The sequence below is a fragment of the Cibotium barometz genome, chromosome 55 (assembly GCF_041138505.1).
Source record: "Cibotium barometz isolate CiBa-2024 chromosome 55, ASM4113850v1, whole genome shotgun sequence".
NCBI classification, from domain to species: domain Eukaryota; kingdom Viridiplantae; phylum Streptophyta; class Polypodiopsida; order Cyatheales; family Cibotiaceae; genus Cibotium; species Cibotium barometz.
Window position 1 is genome coordinate 18,232,354 of NC_141100.1, and position 27,667 is coordinate 18,260,020.

At 44.0% G+C, this 27,667-nt stretch overlaps 1 protein-coding gene across 2 annotated transcripts in view; it reads left to right on the top strand.

Annotated features, from left to right (window-relative positions):
• The window catches only part of LOC147607451 (Transcription initiation factor IIF, beta subunit), a 44,102-nt gene extending 20,791 nt beyond the window's left edge, over positions 1–23,311 (top strand). For both annotated transcript variants that reach the window (XM_086790274.1, XM_086790275.1), the window contains 2 exons: positions 22,463–22,606; positions 22,705–23,311. In XM_086790274.1, coding sequence (XP_086646400.1) covers positions 22,463–22,606; positions 22,705–22,830 — 270 coding nt within the window. In that variant the 3' untranslated portion in view covers positions 22,831–23,311. The remainder of the gene's footprint in view (positions 1–22,462; positions 22,607–22,704) is intronic.
• The last annotated feature ends 4,356 nt before the right edge of the window (positions 23,312–27,667 follow it).

The window sequence follows — 27,667 nt, forward strand, 5'->3', positions numbered from 1 at the left end:
AAATCCCGGCAAAATCAAAGGTAAATTGGTCGAATGTTGCAAAAATGGGCTCAATGTAGAAAAGCCCCAATTTTTAGGCAGCCAGCTAGACCAAATCTGAATCGGATTTGCACCTGTAAATCTGCTAAAGCAATTGTCACCTGTACCAAATGCTTTAATGCCCAAAAAATTTGGGGAAATGCCCCAATGCCAAGTAAATGTGTCTGTAATATCCAAAATGCCTTCAAATAGTGCCAATTTCGGCAAAATCCTCAAATTTCTAGTGTAATTTCGCACCAATGTGTGCCAATTGATGGGGAGAAACAGTTAGGGTTAAGAGTTATGTGGGAGACATACACAGAGAAGAACAAGGGAGAGAGAGAGAGAGTGAGTTGTGGGGATAAGTCAACTCATGAGGCATGAGTGTGTGACTCCCCTATCACACATGTATATTGCACTAGTACACATAGTGCACTTAGTACATTAAAAGTACTAAGTGTACTATGTACTATAACTTATGGGCTTGTACACACTATAAGGGTGGGCATAATGCCTTTACCCCAACAACCTCCCACTTAAAGGCAAAGTGCCCTTAAGTAAAGTAAAAGAAAAAATCAGCATGTACATGATAATATACAAGGCCATATCAAGGCTGAAACTGGCCTCATCCAATGCCCATCAAGTGTCTGCAATGAGCAAACCGCTCCGGAGGCAAACTCTTCGTCAACAGATCAGCCGGGTTGTCATCCGTATGAATCTTAACAAGCTGAATTTGCTTGTTCTCTATCACCTCTCTGATGAAGTGATACTTCACATCCACATGCTTCATCTTTGCATGAAAGACAGGGTTCTTTGCCAACTGGATGGCACTCTGACTGTCACAATGCAACAATGGAATATCCCCTGTATAGCCCAAATCAACCACTAACCGAGATAGCCATAATGCCTCCTTGCAAGCCTCTGTGGCTGCAATATACTCGGCCTCTGTAGTAGATAAGGCAGTGCACTTCTGCATCCTGGATATCCATGACACAGCACCTCGTGTGAATGTAAATACATAACCGGTAGTAGACTTCCGGTTATCTGGATGACCGGCATAATCCGAATCCGTGTAACCATGCACTAATGCATCCTGTTTGCCAAAGCAAATGCACAAATCCTGTGTGCCCTTCAGGTATCTCATGACACCTTTCACTGCTTCCCAATGCTTCTTGCCAGGGTTGGCCATGTATCTAGAAACCACTCCCACTGCAAATGCAATGTCCGGCCTAGTAGCAACCATGGCATACATGAGACTGCCACAAGCTGAAGCATACGGAATCTTGGCCATATCAGCCCTGTCTCTATCTGACTGTGGGCTGTCCATAGCACTGAGTTTCACATATGGAGGCAAAGGAGTACTAGCTTTCTTCCCCCCGTCCATATTGAACCTCTGCAAAACTTTGCCAATGTATTCCTTCTGAGACAAATACAACACATGCTGATTTCTGTCCCGAAGTATCCGCATACCCAAAATGTGATTTGCATCACCCAAATCCTTCATATCAAAGGTTTGATGCAGCCTCTGCTTCAAGGCATCCATCTCTTTACGAGATTTCCCGGCAATCAACATATCATCAACATACAAGATGAGGATCAATAGACTGCCATCCAAAGCTTTCTTGGTGTACAAGCAGTGATCTATGTCACTTCTCCTGAATTTCTGAGATTTCATGAATGTATCAAATTTATGATACCATTCTCTTGGTGCCTGTTTGAGCCCATAAAGACTCTTTTTCAGCTTGCATACAAGCTTCTCCTTTCCACTTACTGCATAACCCTCTGGCTGCTGCATATATATCTCCTCATGGAGATCACCGTGAAGAAAAGCAGTCTTCACATCCATCTGAATCAAGTCCAGATCATCATGTGCAACCAAAGCTAACACAGCTCTAAGTGTGGTCATTTTGACCACTGGAGAGAAGATCTCATCAAAGCCCACACCATATTCCTGCTTGAAGCCCTTAGCCACTAACCTGGCTTTGTATCTTGGCTTTGCATCTGGTGCAACTTTGAGCCTGTATACCCACTTGCATGGCAAAACCTTCTTGCCTGCAGGCAAATGCACCAACTTCCATGTTTCATTTTTATGCAGAGAATCCATCTCTGACTTCATGGCACGCTCCCATAGAGCTTTGTCTGCCCTCTGTAAAGCCTCCTTGTAACATGAGGGCTCCCCACAGTCAGTGAGCATCAAGTAGTCAACCCCTGGAACAAACCTGTCAGGGGCTCTGGAGGGTCTTGTGGACCTCCGTACCCAATGACCATCATTTGCAGGTTGCTGTCCAGCCTGCATATCACCCATTGGTGGCTCCTGTTCCATGCCATAAGGCTGAAAAATCATGCCCGGTATCTCCTCTAACTGTGGTATATCCATAGGGATATCTTCTGCCATCTCTGGCTGTCCATTTGGACCATTTTCAGCACCATTTAAGGGCTGGTTTTCCTGCTGTAATGGCTGATTTACAGCCCTTTGTTGTTGTCCATGATGTCCATCATCATCAAAGATGACTCTGCCAGGCTCCTGTTGCCTTGCAGGCTCCTTATACATGCATGTTTCGTCAAAAATGACATCATTGCTGCGTATGATCTTTCTATTCATGGGATCCCAAAGTCTATACCCCATTTCTACCCCATTTCACCTCTGTCACCATATCCTAGGAATATGCATTTGTGAGACTTAGATCAAGTTTGGTGCGCATTTCCCTGCGTATGTGCACGTACACAACGCAACCAAACACTCTCAAGTGCTTGTATGACGGAGGCTTCCCTGTCCATACTTCCTCTGGCACTTTCCCACCAAGCCTCGTGTTAGGTGACCTATTTATAAGGTGAAGGGCTGTCATAACAGCTTCAGCCCAAAAACCATGAGGTAATGCAGCATGTGACAACATAGAACGGACCTTCTCCTGAATGGTCCTGTTCATCCTCTCTGCTGTCCCGTTTTGTGGAGGATCATAAGGAGTAGAGAGCTCCCTCTTGATGCCTTTAGCATCACAAAAGTCCTGAAACTGTTTGGACATGTACTCTCCACCATTGTCGGAACGCAAAGCCTTCAGTGTTTTGCCAGTTTGATTCTCAACAAGAGCAACAAACTTCTCAAACACTGAGAATGTATCACTCTTCAAACGAAGAGGATAAACCCACACCTTGCGTGTGGCATCATCTATAAAAGACACAAAGTATTTTTCCCCTCCCAAAGAAAGCTGAGGCATCTCACATACATCTGTATGCACAAGCTCTAACTGAGCATCTTTTTGTCCAAGAGCTTTCTTGTGGGGGCACTGTAGTTGCCTACCATATATGCAATGCTCACAAAACTGAAAACTTGAAAACTTTAGAGAAGGCAAGTAACCCAAACGAGACAATTGCTCCATTCCCTTGACACTCATGTGTCCCAACCGGCTATGCCACATAGAAATTTCCGGCAGCTCGGTTGCATTTACATTAGCATGGTGACAAACACCTGCATGCATAAAGTAAAGAGTGTCCACCTTAGAGCCTCTGGCAACAACCAGTGAGCCCTTACTAATTTTCCACTTTCCACTACCAAATGTGGTAACATAATCAGCATCATCAAGCTGTCCAGTAGAAAGCAGATTCTTTTTGATCTCAGGCACATGCCTGACATCATGGAGCATAAGCTGTGAGCCATCTGAAAATACAAGCCTCACATCACCTCTGCCAAGAATTTTGCATGCATGGTTATCACCCAAATAAACCACTCCTTCATTGCCAGCAGTATACCTGACAAACAAGTCTCTGCAACCTGTGACATGAAAGGAGGCACCTGAATCAATGATCCATGAGTGCATACCATGACCACCTGTAAGAAGTGAATGGGCATCAAGTGAAGACGTAAAGAGGACCTCATCCTCACTGCCACCTGCATGTGACACATTGATTTCTTCAATCTTGACTCCACTTTTGCCCTTTGGCTTTACATCTTTGGCTTCATCTTTCTCTTTGTCTTTGCCTTTTCCCTTTTCCTTTTGATCATTTTTCCATTTGTAGCATTGCTTTTTAATGTGTCCCTTCTTGCTGTTGGGGTAAAGGCATTATGCCCACCCTTATAGTGTGTACAAGCCCATAAGTTATAGTACATAGTACACTTGGTACTTTTAATGTACTAAGTGCACTATGTGTACTAGTGCAATATACATGTGTGATAGGGGAGTCACACACTCATGCTTTTCATGAGTTGACTTATCCCCACAACTCTCTCTCTCTCTCTCCCTTGCTTCTCTGTGTATGTCTCCCATGAATGAACTCTAAACCCTAATTACAGGTTTCTCCCCTTCAACTGGTATCAGAGCAGGTGTTTGTCCCTCTCTCTCCCCCTTCTGCTGGTCGTGCTCTCCTGCTGGCTGCCCTTCTGCTGGTCGCCTCTTTCTGCTGCTGGCTGCTTCCTTTTCTGTTGGCCGCCTCTTCTCAGCTGGTCGCCTTGCTCCTGGTAGCCTCTTGAGCTGGTCGCCTAGCTCCAGCCAGCTGCCCCAGCTGTTCAGCCAGCCCACAGGGCTGCCCAGCCAGCCAGCACAGCCCCATAGGGCTGCCCAGCCAGCCCACGCAGCCCCACAGGCTGCCCAGCCTGCTGTACGGCTGCCCTTGCTGCCCACCAGCTGACCTCGACACCCCCCCAGGTGCTGTCCAGTACACAGCAGCAGCATTCATCTAGGCAGCAGCATTCCTCAACCCCACTTTTCTTGCAACAACAAAAACTCGCCTGCAAATCAGAAAATCAGAGGTATTTTTGCTTCAATTTTGCGAATTTCTTATCAATTCAAGCAATTGAGCAGGTACAGGTGCCCAATTGCTCAATTTTTGAGCAAAATTGGCAAAATTGGGTGACATTGGTCACAATCAGGATAAATTTGCAGGAAATTGGTCAAATCAGGATCAATTTGCAGGAAATTGGATGTCGAAATTTGGGGCTTTTGATGTAATTGTGCAATTAAGCACTCATACATGCTGTATGATGTGAAAAATTGCACATTTGGGCAAAATTGCAGCAAATTGCAGCAAATTGCAGTGCAAATCAAGGGGCTTTTGTGCCGATTTGGTTGATTTGCATGCAGGCAATCGCATTTGATGCTGTGGATAATGTGTTGATGCCTTACAAGCACTCAATGTGCCTGTAAATCAAGGGGCTTTCATGTATTTGATGTATATGTGGCCAGGGGGAAGCATCTTGAACACTCTGGATGCCTTCATGTGCGTCAATGTACCATGCATGATCAGAAATTGATCTCAAATCAAGGGGCTTTTCAAGTTTGTATGCTTGTTGAGCTTGGCAAAGCAGCAGGCAAGACATTTATGCCTTGAATCCTCAGAAATCAGCTTGCAGTCAAGGGGCTTTTGCCCAATTTCTGTTCGGGACTGTTGTATGCAGTGTACGGGACTGTAAAAGTCTGATTTTCACTCATTTGGACAGCCAGGAAAGCATTTATTGCTATTGTACCTGCTGGTACAGATTTGGCACAGCTTTGTGCATGTTCTGTCATGGCTGTACACTGTTTTGAGTGATCAAAAGGTTCAAATTCAGCTGCTGAAATTGCCGGTACAGGTTTGGTACATCATTTGTAAGCACTTAGTACTGCTGTACAGTACTTTGGAAGGGCAAAAGAGCACATTCAAGGTGCTGTCCAAAATCTGCAGCAACCAGATTTTGGTGTTTTCATCACAAAAAGTGGGAGAAAAGTTGCATTCTTGCTTCCGCAGTGGGAGATAAAGCTTGGGAGAACATTTGTGAGCACTTTGTGTGCTTTGGGTGCAGTGTTTGCACATCTTGAGTGCAGTGTTTGCACATTTGCAGGGAGTCAGGCATTGACAGGTTGCATTTTGCTATGGCAACCACAGGTGAGAGCTCTTCATTGCTTCACATCAAGAAGCTTGAAGGCTCGCAGAATTATGACATTTGGCAACCCAGTGCTACAATGTGTTGCTTCAGAAAAAGCAGCACAAGCCTATCAAAGAAAGGGGTGTGATGCCCGCTTCTCTTACGGCTGAAGAGTGGGAAGATATGGATGAGCTGGCAAGATCTACTATCATGTTGTCTGTGTCAGACTCATTACTTTTCAGCATTCGTGAAGAGAAGACAGCTTGGGGAATGTGGCAGAGATTGCAGGACTTGTATGCCCAACAAAGTGCCTCAAGCAAAGTGTATTGGTTGAAGAAACTCATAGGTCTTCAGATGAAGGAAGGGGCTTCTATGACAGCCCATCTAAATGAGTTTAATGGTATTGTCAGCCAGGTCATCAATCAAAAGTTGGCAATGGACGATGAGTTCAAAGCCACTTTTCTTTTATGCACTTTGCCAGAGAGTTGGGACACATTCAGGACAGCCACTAGTAATTCGCATGCTATGCTGTCATATGCAGATGTTGAGGGTGCTCTTCTTCAAGAAGAGATGAACAGGAAGAACAACTCTGTTGGAAAGTCCAATGCAATGAATGCACGTGGGAGATCCCAGCAAAGGGGGAAAAGCCAAGAAAGGGGAAGGAGCAAGTCTCGCTCCAAAAAGGATTTGGAATGCCATTATTGTGGCAAGAAGGGACACATTAAAAAGCAATGCTACAAATGGAAAAATGATCAGAAAGAAAAGGGAAAAGGCAAAGACAAAGAGAAGGATGAAGCCAAAGATGTAAAGCCAAAGGGCAAAAGTGGAGTCAAGATCGAAGAAATCAATGTGTCACATGCAGGTGGCAGTGAGGATGAGGTCCTCTTTACGTCTTCACTTGATGCCCATTCACTTCTTACAGGTGGTCATGGTATGCACTCATGGATCATTGATTCAGGTGCCTCCTTTCATGTCACAGGTTGCAGAGACTTGTTTGTCAGGTACACTGCTGGCAATGAAGGAGTGGTTTATTTGGGTGATAACCATGCATGCAAAATTCTTGGCAGAGGTGATGTGAGGCTTGTATTTTCAGATGGCTCACAGCTTATGCTCCATGATGTCAGGCATGTGCCTGAGATCAAGAAGAATCTGCTTTCTACTGGACAGCTTGATGATGCTGATTATGTTACCACATTTGGTAGTGGAAAGTGGAAGATTAGTAAGGGCTCACTGGTTGTTGCCAGAGGCTCTAAGGTGGACACTCTTTATTTCATGCATGCAGGTGTTTGTCACCATGCTAATGTAAATGCAACCGAGCTGCCGGAAATTTCTATGTGGCATAGCCGGTTGGGACACATGAGTGTCAAAGGAATGGAGCAATTGTCTCGTTTGGGTTACTTGCCTTCTCTAAAGTTTTCAAGTTTTCAGTTTTGTGAGCATTGTATATATGGTAGGCAACTACAGTGCCCCCACAAGAAAGCTCTTGGACAGAAAGATGCTCAGTTAGAGCTTGTGCATACAGATGTATGTGAGATGCCTCAGCTTTCTTTGGGAGGGGCAAAATACTTTGTGTCTTTCATTGATGATGCCACACGCAAGGTGTGGGTTTATCCTCTTCGTTTGAAGAGTGATACATTCTCAGTGTTTCAGAAGTTTGTTGCTCATGTTGAGAATCAAACTGGCAAAACACTGAAGGCTTTGCGTTCCGACAATGGTGGAGAGTACATGTCCAAACAGTTTCAGGACTTTTGTGATGCTAAAGGCATCAAGAGGGAGCTCTCTACTCCTTATGATCCTCCACAAAACGGGACAGCAGAGAGGATGAACAGGACCATACAGGAGAAGGTCCGTTCTATGTTGTCACATGCTGCATTACCTCATGGTTTTTGGGCTGAAGCTGTTATGACAGCCGTTCACCTTATAAATAGGTCACCTAACACGAGGCTTGGTGGGAAAGTGCCAGAAGAAGTATGGACAGGGAAGCCTCCGTCATACAAGCACTTGAGAGTGTTTGGTTGCGTTGCGTACGTGCACATACGCAGGGAAATGCGCACCAAACTTGATCCTAAGTCTCATAAATGCATATTCCTAGGATATGGTGACAAAGGTGAAATGGGGTATAGACTTTGGGATCCCATAAATAGAAAGATCATACGCAGCAATGATGTCATTTTTGATGAAACATGCATGTATAAGGAGCCTGCAAGGCAACAGGAGCCTGGCAGAGTCATCTTTGATGATGATGGACATCATGGACAACAACAAAGGGCTGTAAATCAGCCATTACAGCAGGAAAACCAGCCCTTAAATGGTGCTGAAAATGGTCCAAATGGACAGCCAGATATGGCAGAAGATATCCCTATGGATATACCACAGTTGGAGGAGATACCGGGCATGATTTTTCAGCCTTATGGCATGGAACAGGAGCCACCAATGGGTGATATGCAGGCTGGACAGCAACCTGCAAATGATGGTCATTGGGTACGGAGGTCCACTAGACCCTCCAGAGCCCCTGACAGGTTTGTTCCAGGGGTTGACTATTTGATGCTTACTGACTGTGGGGAGCCCTCATGTTATAAAGAGGCTTTACAGAGGGCAGACAAAGCTCTATGGGAGCGTGCCATGAAGTCAGAGATGGATTCTCTGCATAAAAATGGAACTTGGAAGTTGGTGCCTTTGCCTGCAGGCAAGAAGGTTTTGCCATGCAAGTGGGTATACAGGCTCAAAGTTGCATCAGATGCTAAGCCAAGATACAAAGCCAGGTTAGTGGCTAAGGGCTTCAAGCAGGAATATGGTGTGGACTTTGATGAGATCTTCTCTCCAGTGGTCAAAATGACCACACTTAGAGCTGTATTGGCTTTGGTTGCGCATGATGATCTGGACTTGATTCAGATGGATGTGAAGACTGCTTTTCTTCACGGTGATCTCCATGAGGAGATATATATGCAGCAACCAGAGGGTTATGCAGTAAGTGGAAAGGAGAAGCTTGTATGCAAGCTGAAAAAGAGTCTTTATGGGCTCAAACAGGCACCAAGAGAATGGTATCATAAATTTGATACATTCATGAAATCTCAGAAATTCAGGAGAAGTGACATAGATCACTGCTTGTACACCAAGAAAGCTTTGGATGGCAGTCTCTTGATTCTCATTTTGTATGTTGATGATATGTTGATTGCCGGAAAATCTCGTAAAGAGATGGATGCCTTAAAGCAGAGGCTGCATCAAACCTTTGATATGAAGGATTTGGGTGATGCAAATCACATTTTGGGTATGCGGATACTTCGGGACAGAAATCAGCATGTGTTGTATTTGTCTCAGAAGGAATACATTGGCAAAGTCTTGCAGAGGTTCAATATGGACGGGGGGAAGAAAGCTAGTACTCCTTTGCCTCCATATGTGAAACTCAGTGCTATGGACAGCCCACAGTCAGATAGAGACAGGGCTGATATGGCCAAGATTCCGTATGCTTCAGCTTGTGGCAGTCTCATGTATGCCATGGTTGCTACTAGGCCGGACATTGCATTTGCAGTGGGAGTGGTTTCTAGATACATGGCCAACCCTGGCAAGAAGCATTGGGAAGCAGTGAAAGGTGTCATGAGATACCTAAAGGGCACACAGGATTTGTGCATTTGCTTTGGCAAACAGAATGCATTAGTGCATGGTTACACGGATTCGGATTATGCCGGTCATCCAGATAACCGGAAGTCTACTACCGGTTATGTATTTACATTCACAGGAGGTGCTGTGTCATGGATATCCAGGATGCAGAAGTGCACTGCCTTATCTACTACAGAGGCCGAGTATATTGCAGCCACAGAGGCTTGCAAGGAGGCATTATGGCTATCTCGGTTAGTGGTTGATTTGGGTTATTCAGGGGATATTCCATTGTTGCATTGTGACAGTCAGAGTGCCATCCAGTTGGCAAAGAACCCTGTCTTTCATGCAAAGACGAAGCATGTGGATGTGAAGTATCACTTCATCAGAGAGGTGATAGAGAACAAGCAAATTCAGCTTGTTAAGATTCATACGGATGACAACCCGGCTGATCTGCTGACGAAGAGTTTGCCTCCGGAGCGGTTTGCTCATTGCAGACACTTGATGGGCATTGGATGAGGCCATTTTCAGCCTTGATATGGCCTTGTATATTATCATGTACATGCTGATTTTTTCTTTTCCTTTCCTTAAGGGCACTTTGCCTTTAAGTGGGAGGTTGTTGGGGTAAAGGCATTATGCCCACCCTTATAGTGTGTACAAGCCCATAAGTTATAGTACATAGTACACTTGGTACTTTTAATGTACTAAGTGCACTATGTGTACTAGTGCAATATACATGTGTGATAGGGGAGTCACACACTCATGCTTTTCATGAGTTGACTTATCCCCACAACTCTCTCTCTCTCTCTCCCTTGCTTCTCTGTGTATGTCTCCCATGAATGAACTCTAAACCCTAATTACAGGTTTCTCCCCTTCACTTGCCACAATAATGGCATTCCAAATCCTTTTTGGAGCGAGACTTGCTCCTTCCCCTTTCTTGGCTTTTTCCCCTTTGCTGGGATCTCCCACGTGCATTCATTGCATTGGACTTTCCAACAGAGTTGTTTTTCCTGTTCATCTCTTCTTGAAGAAGAGCACCCTCAACATCTGCATATGACAGCATAGCATGCGAATTGCTAGTGGCTGTCCTGAATGTGTCCCAACTCTCTGGCAAAGTGCATAACAGAAAAGTGGCTTTGAACTCATCGTCCATTGCCAACTTTTGATTAATGACCTGGCTGACAATACCATTAAACTCATTTAGATGGGCTGTCATAGACGCCCCTTCCTTCATCTGAAGACCTATGAGTTTCTTCAACCAATACACTTTGCTTGAGGCACTTTGTTGGGCATACAAGTCCTGCAATCTCTGCCACATTCCCCAAGCTGTCTTCTCTTCACGAATGCTGAAAAGTAAAGAGTCTGACACAGACAACATGATAGTAGATCTTGCCAGCTCATCCATATCTTCCCACTCTTTAGCAGTAAGAGAAGCGGGCATCACACCCCTTTCTTTGATAGGCTTGTGCTGCTTTTTCTGGAGCAACACATTGTAGCACTGGGTTTGCCAAATATCATAATTATGCGAGCCTTCAAGCTTCTTGATGTGAAGCAATGAAGAGCTCTCACCTGTGGTTGCCATAGCAATATGCAACCTTTAATGCCTGACTCCCTGCAAATGTGCAAACATTGCACCAAAAGCACACAAAGTGCTCACAGTTTTTTTCTCCCAAGCTTTATCTCCCACTGCGGAAGCAAGAATGCAACTTTTCTCCCACTTTTTGTGATGAAATCACCAAAATCTGGTTGCTGCAGATTTTGGACAGCACCTTAAATGTGCTCTTTTGCCCTTCCAAAGTACTGTACAGCAGTACCAAGTGCTCACCAATGATGTACCAAACCTGTACCGGCAAGTACAGCAGCTGAAATTGAACCTTTTGGTCACTCAAAACAGTGTACAGCCATGCCAAAACTTGCACAAAGCTGTGCCAAATCTGTACCAGCAGGTACAATAGCAATAAATGCTCTCCTGGCTGTCCAAATGAGTGAAAATCAGACTTTTACAGTCCTGTACACTGCATACAACAGTTCCGAACAGAAATTGGGCAAAAGCCCCTTGACTGCAAGCTGATTTTTGAGGATTCAAGGCATAAATGTCTTGCCTGCTGCTTTGCCAAGCTCAACAAGCATAAAAACTTGAAAAGACCCTTGATTTAAGATCAATTTCTGATCATACATGGTACATTGACGCACATGAAGGCATCCAGAGTGTTCACGATGCTTCCCCCTGGCCACATATACATCCAATACATGAAAGCCCCTTGATTTACAGGCACATTGAGTGCTTGTAAGGCATCAGCACATTATCCACAGCATCAAATGCGATCGCCTGCATGCAAATCAACCAAATCGGCACAAAAGCCCCTTGATTTGCACTGCAATTTGCTGCAATTTTGCCCAAATGTGCGATTTCTCACATCATACAACATGTATGAGTGCTTAATTGCACAATTACATCAAAAGCCCCAAATTTCGACATCCAATTTCTTGCAAATTGATCCTGATTGTGACCAATTTCCTGCAAATTGATCCTGATTGTGACCAATGTCACCCAATTTTGCCAATTTTGCTCAAAAAATTGAGCAATTGGGCACCTGTACCTGCTCAATTGTTGATTGTACTTGCTCAATTGCAAATCCCAAAAAAAAATTGAGGAAAATACCTTGTAATTTCTGATTTTTCTTCAATTTGCAGGCTGAATTTTGTTGTTGCAAATTTGGTGCTGCTGCAGAAATCTGATGCAGATGAGGGACTCCTCAGGCATGAGTATCCTCAAAGAGAGCAGCCCAAGACATAGGCAAAGAGAGATGCTGCTTGGAAAGCTTGCGAGAAAGAGGCTCATACCTTTGGCAGAGGGGGCGCCATCCATTGCGCCGTCGCTGACTCTGAGGGGGCGGAAGGAGGAGGCTGACAAGCTGCAGACTGCGGAAGGGTGGGCAAGCTTCGCCGGAGGATTCTTTTTCGGTGGCCTCTCAGGCGTTGCATGGGCGTATTTTCTCCTCTACGTCCTGGACCTCCCCTACTTCGTGAAGTAAACCTTACTGCATGTCAGCTGTGAATGTACCCAAATGCTTTCAATCCTCTGCATCACAGAAGCTCTGATACCAGTTGATGGGGAGAAACAGTTAGGGTTAAGAGTTATGTGGGAGACATACACAGAGAAGAACAAGGGAGAGAGAGAGAGAGAGAGTGAGTTGTGGGGATAAGTCAACTCATGAGGCATGAGTGTGTGACTCCCCTATCACACATGTATATTGCACTAGTACACATAGTGCACTTAGTACATTAAAAGTACTAAGTGTACTATGTACTATAACTTATGGGCTTGTACACACTATAAGGGTGGGCATAACGCCTTTACCCCAACAACAGTTGATGGGGAGAAACAGTTAGGGTTAGGTCATGTGGGAGACATACACAGAGAAGCAAGGGAGAGAGAGAGAGAGAGAGAGTTGTGGGGATAAGTCAACTCATGAGGCATGAGTGTGTGACTCCCCTATCACACATGTATATTGCACTAGTACACATAGTGCACTTAGTACATTAAAAGTACTAAGTGTACTATGTACTATAACTTATGGGCTTGTACACACTATAAGGGTGGGCATAACGCCTTTACCCCAACACCAATGTGTGCCAATGTTGCAATTGCAGGCTCAATGGTGAAAAGCCCAAAATTAATGCAACTAATTTGCTAATTTTTAGCAATTTTAGGTCAAAATTTGCAAATCCCACAAACCTGAAATCTGTAAGGGATAGTGGAGTTGCAGTTGGGCAACAGGTACAATAGGCGAGGGCAGGGTGAGGCGGCGCACAACAGTTCAGTAGGGTGACGTAGATATGGAGCAGGGTGTGCAGATCTGACAGGTAGCGATGGCGGCGGCGTAGATCTGGCATACTGAAGCAGGTGGCGACCAGATTTGAGGGCGGCGTAGTTATAGTCGGCGCAGGTGAATTGGGCAGCGGCAGAGGCACAGGTCCAGTCGGCTTAGCAAACTGGGAGGCGCAAAGTGTAGTCAGCGGGAGGCGACAGTACAAGTCGGCTCACAGATCTGAGGCGCAGTGGACTAGGGCGGGGCTGGGCAGCGTCGTACGATGCAGGGTGGTGCAGGGGCGATGACGGATCTGAGGGCGGCGACAGAGGGCAATAGGGGAAACCCTAACCCTAATGCTCAAAAACCCTAACCGTAATGCTCTGATGTGTGCAATAGGCTGAAGCAAGAGGAGAAGCTCAAGGGCAATGGGGGTAACCCTAACCCTAGTAGCACCCTGCTCTAATACCAATGTTGGGTAGGAGGGCAGCTAGCCTGCACACACACACACACAACCTCAAGCACAGAGAAACGTGAGTGTTGGAAAAGATGTATGTTGGGGTAAAGGCGTTATGCCCACCCTTATAGTGTGTACAAGCCCATAAGTTATAGTACATAGTACACTTAGTACTTTTAATGTACTAAGTGCACTATGTGTACTAGTGCAATATACGTGTGTGATAGGGGAGTCACACACTTATGCTTTTCATGAGTTGACTTATCCCCACAACTCTCTCTCTCTCTCTCCCTTGCTTCTCTGTGTATGTCTCCCATGAATGAACTCTAACCCTAATTCAGGTTTCTCCCCATCAACTGGTATCAGAGCCCTGGAGCAGTCGTACTGGTCGTGCTGAATTCTGGTCGCCTTTCTCCGCCCAGCCAACCAGCGTGGGCTGCCCAACAGCCACGAGGTCTGGCCAAGCTTGGCGCAAGAGGGAGGGCCATCGCTGGTGAGAAGCGTCATCAGCACAGTCGACTACTTAGGCTTGCAGCAAGGGACCTGGACACAAAAGCGTCGACTTCAGGCGTGTAGAAGGCGCCAGCGCTAAGTGAAGCGAAGGACGACTTGACACAAGGCGTGTAGCGTCGGCTGGTCCAAAAAGCGAGCGAAGAAGTTGCAGGCAGGTGGGCGGAAACACGAAGGCAGCGTTGCGTTGGTCGACGGCTAGCTACGTGAGCAATTACGTGTAGCGCTTTTGGGGTTCGCAGCTGTTTTGTGCGCCGGCTCAAGTGATCGCCGTTTTGTGCGCATGCTGGACTGCCCGCCCGTGCCATGCCTGCCGCCTGTGCCCATCAGCCGCCTCTGCAGTAGTCGCAGGTGCCACGTGGCAGCGCCACGTCACCTGGACGGGCTGCGCTGGCTGGGCTATGGCTGCGTAGGTCTTCTACAAGTAAGCGAAGGCTACTAGTCGTAGGCAGCCTGCAGCGTGGGTGTACAGCCAGGTAACATCTCTGCATCAACCTCAACAGCACATTCATTCATAAGCCCGTGCCGTGCATCAGCTACAGCTGCAGAAGCATCAGCAACAGCATCAATAGCAGCACTCTTTCTGCAGCAATATCAGCAAGAATTGCCCCCCTCTCCTGCAACAGAAATCAACCTGCAAATCAGAAAAAATCAGAAATTTCAGAGGTATTTGCCTCTAATTTTTTTGCGAATTTCTTATCAATTTAATCAATTGAGCAGGTACAGGTGCCCAATTGCTCAATTTTTGAGCAAAATTGGCAAAATTGGGTGACATTGGTCACAATCAGGATCAATTTGCAGGAAATTGGGTGTCGAAATTTGGGGCTTTTGATGTAATTGTGCAATTAAGCACTCATACATGCTGTATGATGTGAAAAATCGCACATTTGGGCAAAATTGCAGCAAATTGCAGCAAATTGCAATGCAAATCAAGGGGCTTTTGTGCCGATTTGGCTGATTTGCATGCAGGCGATCGCATTTGATGCTGTGGATAATGTGCTGATGCCTTACAAGCACTCAATGTGCCTGTAAATCAAGGGGCTTTCATGTATTTGATGTATATGTGGCCAGGGGGAAGCATCGTGAACACTCTGGATGCCTTCATGTGCGTCAATGTACCATGCATGATCAGAAATTGATCTCAAATCAAGGGGCTTTTCAAGTTTGTATGCTTGTTGAGCTTGGCAAAGCAGCAGGCAAGACATTTATGCCTTGAATCCTCAAAAATCAGCTTGCAGTCAAAGGGCTTTTGCCCAATTTCTGTTCGGGACTGTTGTATGCAGTGTACGGGACTGTAAAAGTCTGATTTTCACTCATTTGGACAGCCAGGAGAGCATTTATTGCTATTGTACCTCCTGGTACAGATTTGGCACAGCTTTGTGCATGTTTTGGCATGGCTGTACACTGTTTTGAGTGATCAAAAGATTCAATTTCAGCTGCTGAAATTGCCGATACAGGTTTGGTACATCATTTGTAAGCACTTGGTACTGTTGTACAGTACTTTGGAAGGGCAAAAGAGCACATTTAAGGTGCTGTCCAAAATCTGCAGCAACCAGATTTTGGTGTTTTCATCACAAAAAGTGGGAGAAAAGTTGCATTCTTGCTTCCGCAGTGGGAGATAAAGCTTGGGAGAACATTTGTGAGCACTTTGTGTGCTTTGGGTGCAGTTGGGTGCAGTGTTTGCACATTTGCAGGGAGTCAGGCATTAAAGGTTGCATATTGCTATGGCAACCACAGGTGAGAGCTCTTCATTGCTTCACATCAAGAAGCTTGAAGGCTCGCAGAATTATGATATTTGGCAAACCCAGTGCTACAATGTGTTGCTCCAGAAAAAGCAGCGCAAGCCTATCAAAGAAAGGGGTGTAATGCCCGCTTCTCTTACTGCTGAAGAGTGGGAAGATATGGATGAGCTGGCAAGATCTACTATCATGTTGTCTGTGTCAGACTCTTTACTTTTCAGCATTCGTGAAGAGAAGACAGCTTGGGGAATGTGGCAGAGATTGCAGGACTTGTATGCCCAACAAAGTGCCTCAAGCAAAGTGTATTGGTTGAAGAAACTCATAGGTCTTCAGATGAAGGAAGGGGCTTCTATGACAACCCATCTCAATGAGTTTAATGGTATTGTCAGCCAAGTCATTAATCAAAAGTTGGCAATGGACGATGAGTTCAAAGCCACTTTTTTGTTATGCACTTTGCCAGAGAGTTTGGACACATTCAGGACAGCCACTAGCAATTCAAATGCTATGCTGTCATATGCAGATGTTGAGGGTGCTCTTCTTCAAGAAGAAATGAACAGGAAAAACAACTCTGTTGGCAAGTCCAATGCAATGAATGCACGTGGGAGATCCCAGCAAAGGGGGAAAAGCCAAGAAAGGGGAAGGAGCAAGTCTCGCTCCAAAAAGGATTTGGAATGCCATTATTGTGGCAAGAAGGGACACATTAAAAAACAATGCTACAAATGGAAAAATGATCAAAAGGAAAAGGGAAAAGGCAAAGACAAAGAGAAGGATGAAGCCAAAGATGTAAAGCCAAAGGGCAAAAGTGGAGTCAAGATCGAAGAAATCAATGTGTCACATGCAGGTGGCAGTGAGGATGAGGTCCTCTTTACTTCTTCACTTGATGCCCATTCACTTCTTACAGGTGGTCATGGTATGCACTCATGGATCATTGATTCAGGTGCCTCCTTTCATGTCACAGGTTGCAGAGACTTGTTTGTCAGGTACACTGCTGGCAATGAAGGAGTGGTTTATTTGGGTGATAACCATGCATGCAAAATTCTTGGCAGAGGTGATGTGAGGCTTGTATTTTCAGATGGCTCACAGCTTATGCTCCATGATGTCAGGCATGTGCCTGAGATCAAGAAGAATCTGCTTTCTACTGGACAGCTTGATGATGCTGATTATGTTACCACATTTGGTAGTGGAAAGTGGAAAATTAGTAAGGGCTCACTGGTTGTTGCCAGAGGCTCTAAGGTGGACACTCTTTACTTTATGCATGCAGGTGTTTGTCACCATGCTAATGTAAATGCAACCGAGCTGCCGGAAATCTCTATGTGGCATAGCCGGTTGGGACACATGAGTGTCAAAGGAATGGAGCAATTGTCTCGTTTGGGTTACTTGCCTTCTCTAAAGTTTTCAAGTTTTCAATTTTGTGAGCATTGTATATATGGTAGGCAACTACAGTGCCCCCACAAGAAAGCTCTTGGACAGAAAGATGCTCAATTAGAGCTTGTGCATACAGATGTATGTGAGATGCCTCAGCTTTCTTTGGGAGGGGCAAAATACTTTGTGTCTTTTATTGATGATGCCACACGCAAGGTGTGGGTTTATCCTCTTCGTTTGAAGAGTGATACATTCTCAGTGTTTCAGAAGTTTGTTGCTCTTGTTGAGAATGAAACTGGTAAAACACTGAAGGCTTTGCGTTCCGACAATGGTGGAGAGTATATGTCCAAACAGTTTCAGGACTTTTGTGATGCTAAAGGCATCAAGAGGGAGCTTTCTACTCCTTATGATCCTCCACAAAACGGGACAGCAGAGAGGATGAACAGGACCATACAGGAGAAGGTCCGTTCTATGTTGTCACATGCTGCATTACCTCATGGTTTTTGGGCTGAAGCTGTTATGACAGCCGTTCACCTTATAAACAGGTCACCTAACACGAGGCTTGGTGGGAAAGTGCCAGAAGAAGTATGGACAGGGAAGCCTCCGTCATACAAGCACTTGAGAGTGTTTGGTTGCGTTGCGTACGTGCACATACGCAGGGAAATGCGCACCAAACTTGATCCTAAGTCTCACAAATGCATATTCCTAGGATATGGTGACAGAGGTGAAATGGGGTATAGACTTTGGGATCCCATGAATAGAAAGATCATACGCAGCAATGATGTCATTTTTGATGAAACATGCATGTATAAGGAGCCTGCAAGGCAACAGGAGCCTGGCAGAGTCATCTTTGATGATGATGGACATCATGGACAACAACAAAGGGCTGTAAATCAGCCATTACAGCAGGAAAACCAGCCCTTAAATGGTGCTGAAAATGGTCCAAATGGACAGCCAGATATGGCAGAAGATATCCCTATGGATATACCACAGTTAGAGGAGATACCGGGCATGATTTTTCAGCCTTATGGCATGGAACAGGAGCCACCAATGGGTGATATGCAGGCTGGACAGCAACCTGCAAATGATGGTCATTGGGTACGGAGGTCCACTAGACCCTCCAGAGTCCCTGACAGGTTTGTTCCAGGGGTTGACTACTTGATGCTTACTGACTGTGGGGAGCCCTCATGTTATAAAGAGGCTTTACAGAGGGCAGACAAGGCTCTATGGGAGCGTGCCATGAAGTCAGAGATGGATTCTCTGCATAAAAATGGAACATGGAAGTTGGTGCCTTTGCCTGCAGGCAAGAAGGTTTTGCCATGCAAGTGGGTATACAGGCTCAAAGTTGCACCAGATGCAAAGCCAAGATACAAAGCCAGGTTAGTGGCTAAGGGCTTCAAGCAGGAATATGGTGTGGACTTTGAGGAGATCTTCTCTCCAGTGGTCAAAATGACCACACTTAGAGCTGTGTTGGCTTTGGTTGCGCATGATGATCTGGACTTGATCCAGATGGATGTGAAGACTGCTTTTCTTCACGGTGATCTCCATGAGGAGATATATATGCAGCAGCCAGAGGGTTATGCAGTAAGTGGAAAGGAGAAGCTTGTATGCAAGCTGAAAAAGAGCCTTTATGGGCTCAAACAGGCACCACGAGAATGGTATCATAAATTTGATACATTCATGAAATCACAAAAATTCAGGAGAAGTGACATAGATCACTGCTTGTACACCAAGAAAGCTTTGGATGGCAGTCTATTGATTCTCATTTTGTATGTTGATGATATGTTGATTGCCGGGAAATCTCGTAAAGAGATGGATGCCTTGAAGAAGAGGCTGCATGAAACCTTTGATATGAAGGATTTGGGTGATGCAAATCACATCTTGGGTATGCGGATACTTCGGGACAGAAATCAGCATGTGTTGTATTTGTCTCAGAAGGAATATATTGGCAAAGTTTTGCAGAGGTTCAATATGGACGGGGGGAAGAAGGCTAGTACTCCTTTGCCTCCATATGTGAAACTCAGTGCTATGGACAGCCCACAGTCAGATAGAGACAGGGCTGATATGGCCAAGATTCCGTATGCTTCAGCTTGTGGCAGTCTCATGTATGCCATGGTTGCTACTAGGCCGGACATTGCATTTGCAGTGGGAGTGGTTTCTAGATACATGGCCAACCCTGGCAAGAAGCATTGGGAAGCAGTGAAAGGTGTCATGAGATACCTGAAGGGCACACAGGATTTGTGCATTTGCTTTGGCAAACAGGATGCATTAGTGCATGGTTACACGGATTCGGATTATGCCGGTCATCCAGATAACCGGAAGTCTACTACCGGTTATGTGTTTACATTCACAGGAGGTGCTGTGTCATGGATATCCAGGATGCAGAAGTGCACAGCCTTATCTACTACAGAGGCCGAGTATATTGCAGCCACAGAGGCTTGCAAGGAGGCATTATGGCTATCTCGGTTAGTGGTTGATTTGGGCTATACAGGGGATATTCCATTGTTGCATTGTGATAGTCAGAGTGCCATCCAGTTGGCAAAGAACCCTGTCTTTCATGCAAAGACGAAGCATGTGGATGTGAAGTATCACTTCATCAGAGAGGTGATAGAGAACAAGCAAATTCAGCTTGTTAAGATTCATACGGATGACAACCCGGCTGATCTGTTGACGAAGAGTTTGCCTCCGGAGCGGTTTGCTCATTGCAGACACTTGATGGGCATTGGATGAGACCATTTTCAGCCTTGATATGGCCTTGTATATTATCATGTACATGCTGATTTTTCTTTTCCTTTACTTAAGGGCACTTTGCCTTTAAGTGGGAGGTTGTTGGGGTAAAGGCGTTATGCCCACCCTTATAGTGTGTACAAGCCCATAAGTTATAGTACATAGTACACTTAGTACTTTTAATGTACTAAGTGCACTATGTGTACTAGTGCAATATACATGTGTGATAGGGGAGTCACACACTTATGCTTTTCATGAGTTGACTTATCCCCACAACTCTCTCTCTCTCTCTCTCCCTTGCTTCTCTGTGTATGTCTCCCATGAATGAACTCTAACCCTAATTCAGGTTTCTCCCCATCAGATGTACTCAATAATAATATGAAATGAAAGTACAAGTTAGTACTAAAAAGCCTAGGGCTAAGTGCCGAACACACATAAGTGTGTTCACACGGGGAAAAAACCTGTGTCCAGTCACAGGGAAAAAGTGCCCTTGAGTAAGCTGGGTTCACACCTGAACTAGCCGGGAGTGGACATGACCAACACTCTTGACATTATGCAAGTGTGCATGGGAACATGGTGGACAGTGTGAATGGCATCAGTTTGGGGCAATAGCTTCATGGATAGATTGGTTTAGTTTTTGGGGTCAAAGGTGACTCTAGGAATTTTTAAGGTTTCTTTTTACTACCCCGTGTGGGGGGAGGGGACAAAAGGTTTAAAACCTTTAAAAATAAAATAACACTCTTTTTGGTGAATCGTGGCCCTTTTGGGAGGGATGATGACTCCTATGCTATTTTTGGACGAACTCCCTCTTTTTGGCTGCAGGAGGCGCACAACCGACAGGTATTCTCATGCCCCCTCTCTCTTGAAAGGAGTCGGGCTGTAGAAAGCGCAAGGCAGGACTGTTCTCTCTCTCCCCCCCGCAGCGCAGGTCTGCAGGCCGTTGCAAGAGGGGAGGCGCAGGGCTGAACAGGTCTCTCTTTTTCTCTCGCTCTTGGAAGGAGGTGGGCTGAAGGAGGCGCACGACCGGGACTATTTTAAGACTGTTTATGGGCTGTTTTGGTTGGCTGCAAGTACAACTGTGTGCATGTTGTTGTGAAGCAAGAGCACTGGATGTGTCAGGGGGTGATGCTGTTTATAGGGTGAGAGGCTATGGATGGTTGTGGCAGCCCTGATCATGGGAGAAAGCTTCTGAATGCAGGTCTCAATGTGTGGGAGTCTTTTGATGTGAACAATAGCTGGAATTGTTTGTGGATGTCGAGTGAACATGAAGCCATGATGCAGGGTCTTTGCAGGCTTCATGAGTTCTACTGGGACGGCTGAGTTTCTAGCCTTATTGTATTCAATGCTCTTATAATCTATTAAAGAAATACCGCAAGGGGCGCCACTGTGTTTTGGGGCCAATCGGTGTTTGTATATTGTTTGCAGGAGCACTCTAGCTCCCCCTGTTTGCTTTCCTTTTTCTAGGTGTTGAAGTGTTTTGTGTGTAAGTTTGTTTTTGCACCGCCCTTTGGTTTGTGTGAAGGCTGAAGGCCGGTTTACAAAACTCCTCAAAGGTGACTGGCTTGGGCCGATATCCCATGGTGAGACACCATGCTGCCATACTTCGGAGGTAGCTTTCAAACACACCTTGCAGCAAGATCTTCACGAGTGATCTTCTCACTAACGGTGCTCATATCTACTGACTCCCTTGGCTCCTTAGGAAGGAAACACTGTAGAGAATGCAAGATATCCTATGCTGAAATGATGCGATTCTATTTATATGAGTGTTATGCTGCTGGTCAGCTGCCAAATGACCTGGTCGGGTGCTGAACTGCTGTCCATACCAGTTGGCTGCCCATTCTACTTGCTCAATGCTTGAATGCCATGCTATATGCTGAAATGCCATGCTTGGGGACATGCTGTAAAATGCTTGGATAATACTTGATGCTCATGAATGCCTGCGTAATGCTTATGAATGCCTTGTTGATGCCATGTCACTTGTACAACTGCCCAGTTGGCTAGTGCCACATCGATAAGTTCTTTGACCTCGAGAACAGTAAGATGGATGGCTCTTTCAAGTGGTCCAAGTTTTTCCTTATCTAGCTTGCTATGCTCTTCAAGCTTGTGTGTGTGCAGCTCCATGTTGTCCAAACTGGTTTTGTTCTTAGTTCTCACCCTGCCGTAGTTATTTTCCCTTGTGTTTTTCTAGCTCTCATGTTCCCCCTTTCATGGCCATGCGTGACTATGGGTACTATGTGTGATGTATGTGACATGGGTAATATTCATGGATTTTCTCTTATTAAAGATTGAACTTTGTTCAAGATTTTAAGCAAGCAGCTACATTTGGCAGTGTATGTTTAAGCTTTTGGTTTTTGTTACAGAAGCTCAACAAGTTTGTTAAATTTTATTGCTTTCTGTTTTGATGAAGAAAAAGGCAACCATTGCCAAGGCTCCAGAGACGAAGAGGATAAGGATTGAACGTGGAGACCTTGAAGATTTGGTCTTCAAGCTCTTTGAACAACAACCCTACTGGACATTAAAACAGCTTGTGGCTGAAACACAACAACCAGAGGTATGAGTGGGTAATTTTATGATGATAATGTTTACTTGACAAGTACCTAGTAAGCCTCCATTACAAGGTTTCCTCATGTTGTTCTGACCTGCATACAGGCCTTCTTGAAGGAAGTCATGGGTGACCTTTGTACTTACAATAAGAGAGGACCAAATCAAGGCAAATATGAGCTGAAACCAGAATACATTCGGAAACCCACAGAAGAAGAAAAGCCTGCCGAATGAGCTGTCAGGATGTCAGAAAGATATGATGCATGTAATGATACTTGGGAGTTTTCCCAAGGCCATGGCAAATCAATTTTGGCTTCACGAGGGTCTCAAACATGCTAGCCTTTTAAGCCTAAACTTGGAACTTACATGGAAAAATTAACAACTGAGTGGGTTACTGTTTCGTGGCCATAGTAATAGTTCTGTTCTCCTCGTGTAAAAAATGCCTTTCACAGTGGTGCAAACCAGCTACTGATATGATCCCCATTTACAATCTTGGCTTTTAAAACTGTTGCAAACCAGCTGCTGTAATCATAGTTTTAGAAACATTCATGGTGTACAGATAATGACAAAGATAGCAATGCCCAGCGATTTATTTATTTCTTAAACAGAAAATGGGCTGACAGTAGGATGTGGGTTTGTGCCATCACTCTGGGTCTTATGAGGGATGGTTGGAACTTGGGATCTCCGCATTTAAGTTTTTAGAGTTTTTGTGGTCTGAAATGGTGTCTTCTATATGTTCAAACTGGTTTCTTGTGGTTTGAAATGGTGTGTGTCTTTTACGCTCAAAGCTGGTTTTGATGTTCTCAAGCAAGAGCTTTGTAGGCTGATCATCTATTGGCACCTCTAACTAATCCTATTTGAGAGTACACATGGGCACACCATCTCCTCTTCATGTTAGCTTTCATTGTCAGTGATATGTATAGCATCAAAATGAGACATGACTTTTTCTTGGGGGTTCAGTCAATGCTATTGTGCACTTTGCAAAGGCTACGTGCTTTAACAATCTGACTTAAATCTGCTCACATATCTGATGGGAGGGGGCAAAGGCCTCTACATTCTCTTATTTGTTGCCCATCAAGAAATCAAGATTGTTTGCAAGCTTGATCATGTTTTTTGTGATTGAGTTTTTCTTGTGAGATTAGAGGCAAATCAATCTCTTGCGCTACTTTATTGGTTGTATAAGCCTCGGTTGTAGTTGATTGCAAAATCCTTTAATTAGAGTGAAGGGTCCTCATTTAGCAATCAAAGTCACAAAAGCATATTGATTGCAATGAATTTAGACACTAGACAACTTATACTCTGTAGAACTTTGTATTTTTCCAACTAGATTGTGTATTTTGGTACGAATATCGGCTCTTTGCAGTGAAACCTTAATGTAAAAGCTTTCCTCTCTTAGGTAAGGGCTACAGTTGACATTACGTGTCTCATAATGAACCACAAATTGTAGGCTGATCATCTATTGGCACCTCTAACTAATCCTATTTGAGAGTACACATGGGCACACCATCTCCTCTTCATGTTAGCATTCATTGTCAGTGATATGTATAGCATCAAAATGAGACATGACTTTTTTCTTGGGGATTCAGTCAATGCTATTGTACACTTTGCAAAGGTTACGTGCTTTAACAATAATCTGATTTAAATCTGCTCACATACCTGATGGGAGGGGGCAAAGGCCTCTACATTCTCTTATTTGTTGCCCATCAAGAAATCAAGATTGTTTGCAAGCTTGATCATGTTTTTTGTGATTGAGTTTTTCTTGTGAGATTAGAGGCAAGTCAATCTCTTGTGCTACTTTATTGGTTGTATAACCCTCGGTTGTAGTTGATTGCAAAATCCTTTAATTAGAGTGAAGGGTCCTCATTCAGCAATCAAAGGCACAAAAGCATATTGATTGCAATGAATTTAGACACTAGACAACTTATATTATGTAGAACTTTGTATTTTTCCAACTAGATTGTGCCTTTGATTGCTGAATGAGGACCCTAGACAACTTATATTATGTAGAACTTTGTATTTTTCCAACTAGATTGTGTATTTTGGTGCGAATATCAACTCTTTGCAGTGAAACCTTAAATGTAAAAGCTTTCCTCTCTTGGCCTAAATTAGGTGAGGGCTACAGTTGACATTACGTGTCTCATAATGAACCACAAATTGTTTGGTAATTTTTGTACAAGGGAAAAATGGATTGCATACATTTTGACTTTTTGCCCCTTCAATTTCAGTTTATTTAAATAAGGATAAGTATCAAATTTTGGCATAACTTATGTACAGTTGGAAAGTTCACGAAGGCCAAAAAATTTTTGCCCCCATGAACTTCTTTGAGAAGTAATTAGTGGGGGTAAACCTACTGATAACTAACTCATTTTTTCCTAAAAGTTTAAGTACTTGGGGTAAACACAATAAAGATAATTAGGAATACACATCAAAGTATTGCTAAGAGATGGAAATAAATTTGCATGTTATTTTTCATTTGCATTTCAAGTTTTTTATTGATGTCGTGAAGGGAAGGTGACACATGTATTTGGTGTCGTGAAAAAGGTCGATGGTTATTAATGAAAAGAGGAGTTATGGAGATCTCTTAGTAACGACTCTCACGGTCTATTTTTGATTGATGCACATGAGAACATACTCTTCACCCCTACGTCTCATGAAGAAAATTAAAGGGAGAATTCCCCATACCTCGAGGATGGAGGAAGGGAGCATGGATATTTGTGAAGGAGGAGGAAAAGAGTGTTTGAGAGCTTCGTGTGTGTGAACAAGCCCTTGTACATGTCTCATCATGTGTGTGTACCCCTGTTTATGTGTCCTTATGTGTGTGTGAACAACCCCTAAAGGGCTGTGAACACTCACGTGGTTATGTGTGTGTTTGTATGGCAACCCACTAAATCTAGATATTTTGTGTTTGACATAAGCAATTATGTCACGAGTTGAACATTTATACCTATAAAGGTATTGTACTTGATTGAGGAAATATAACATCACATCATTGAGTCATGTATCATATTCTCTCTGTACTAGTGCTCTCTCTCTCTCTCTCTCTCTCTCTCTCTGCACACCTAGTAGCCATTATGGAGCGTTTTCATCCCCCATAGCCTGCTTGCCTGAGGGTTATTGAAGTTTCTTTCACAAGAAGTGTTCTTAACATAATGCTGATAGTGGATCGAACCCTTTTGTTTTGGTCAAACGTTGGTGATAAAGTAAAAAATCAGAGTTCAACAGCCCACCAAAAGGTGAGCAAGTAACTCATTTGCAATATCTTTGAGTATCTATCTATGAACTTCACTAATTATCTTTGTTGTTTTGATTAGTGTTGATGAGGATAAAATTGATAGCTTGTTTGACACCACGACGTGTTTGTTGTTGTGAGCCAATAACTTATTTGGTAAGCTTCACTCCTCCTCACCATTGTGTTTTCACCACTAATAAGTTATTGGCGGTGAGCCAATAACTTATTAAGTAAGCTTCACTAGGATTTCTTTCCTCCTCACCTTTGTGTTTTAGCCTCTAACATATTCAAGCTAGCTACATTAATTAATTAATCGAGCTCATTATATTAATTAATTAATTGAGCTCTAACGAGCTCAATTAATTAATTAATTTTCTAAAGTTTAAATTCATATGCTAACGTTAAAAGATACACCAATGCTAAGGTTTTGTTTTTTTTTAAAACTCTATAGACACTAAGGTTTCGATTTTTTTTTTAAAACTCTTCATCTGCTTCGCATAATCTCTCTCCGTGCGATTCAAAGCCAAGCTTTCGATTTTTATATATAAAAAAAACATCAAATCATATGCTAACGTTAAAACACACACAGATGCCAAGCTTTTGACAAAAATTTTAAACTCTTAGTTTGCTTCGCATACTCTCTCTCTTTGTTTGCCGCCCTAATCCGGTTTGTCAGGAAAAAGGATGGTTCTTTCCGATTGTGTGTAGATTATCGTGCACTCAATAAGCTGACCACAAAAAGCAAGTTCGTGTGCCTCGGATTGATTACATTTTAGAGAGCAGTGTTTGACTTCAGCATTTAGTTATTCAACCATTCGGCGTCAGGTTCTCTGCTTTCAGTGTTTGACTTCAGCATTCAGTTATTCAACCATTTGGCTTTAGACTTCAGCAGAATGGAGCCAAGATATTCTCGAAATTAGATTTGAATAGTGGATACCACTAGGTTCGGATTGTTGAGGGAGACATTCCCAAGACATCCTTTTGTATAGAGTAGGCCCACTATGAGTTTGTGGTCATGCCTTTTGGCTTGACGAACCCCCTAGCCACATTCAACCACATGATGATGCAGATATTGAGGGACTTGATTGGCAAGATTGGCAAGTGTGTGTTCATATTTTTGGACGACATACTTGTATTTTCAGCTACGGTAGAGCAGCATGACATTGGTGTGGAGAAGGGTTTGACGTTGCTGGAAAGCAACTCTATGTCAATGAGAAAAAGTTAGAGTTTTATCTATTCAAGGTTCACTACCTTGGATACATTATCAGTGCCGAGGGCATCCGACTTGACCCGGCCAAAGTGGCCGAGATAGTCAATTGGGAGAAGATCGCAAACAGCTTATGAAATTCAGTCGTTTGTGGGCATATGCGAGGCATTTTCTACCCACATTGATAAGTTCTTTGACATAAAATTATTGAATTGTAGGCTCTCCTATACAAATTGATTATTGGGCAAGGACTTAAGTCTAACTGAGGAGAGTAAAACTCTCTTTGGAATGATTAGATTTTCACAAGTCGGATCCTGCACATACATGAACATATATAGATTACATAATAAGGAAATTAATAGACACAAACTCACCTCTCCCCTAGCCATAGGCTCACTACTCTATACCACACTCAAACTTGAGATAGACATGTGCACCACCTTAGCATGAGGCGATGAGGTCACGAGACCACCTCATAATTAAGCCACCACCACACAAATCCCATATCACGTGTGGTACCAACCTACAAAGCTTGCTTCCATAGATCCAAACCCACATAAAGCATGTTGATCGTGAACTATGAGACCTCATTGTGCTTATGTAGGACTTTGGCACTATTTTTATCCCCACATGTA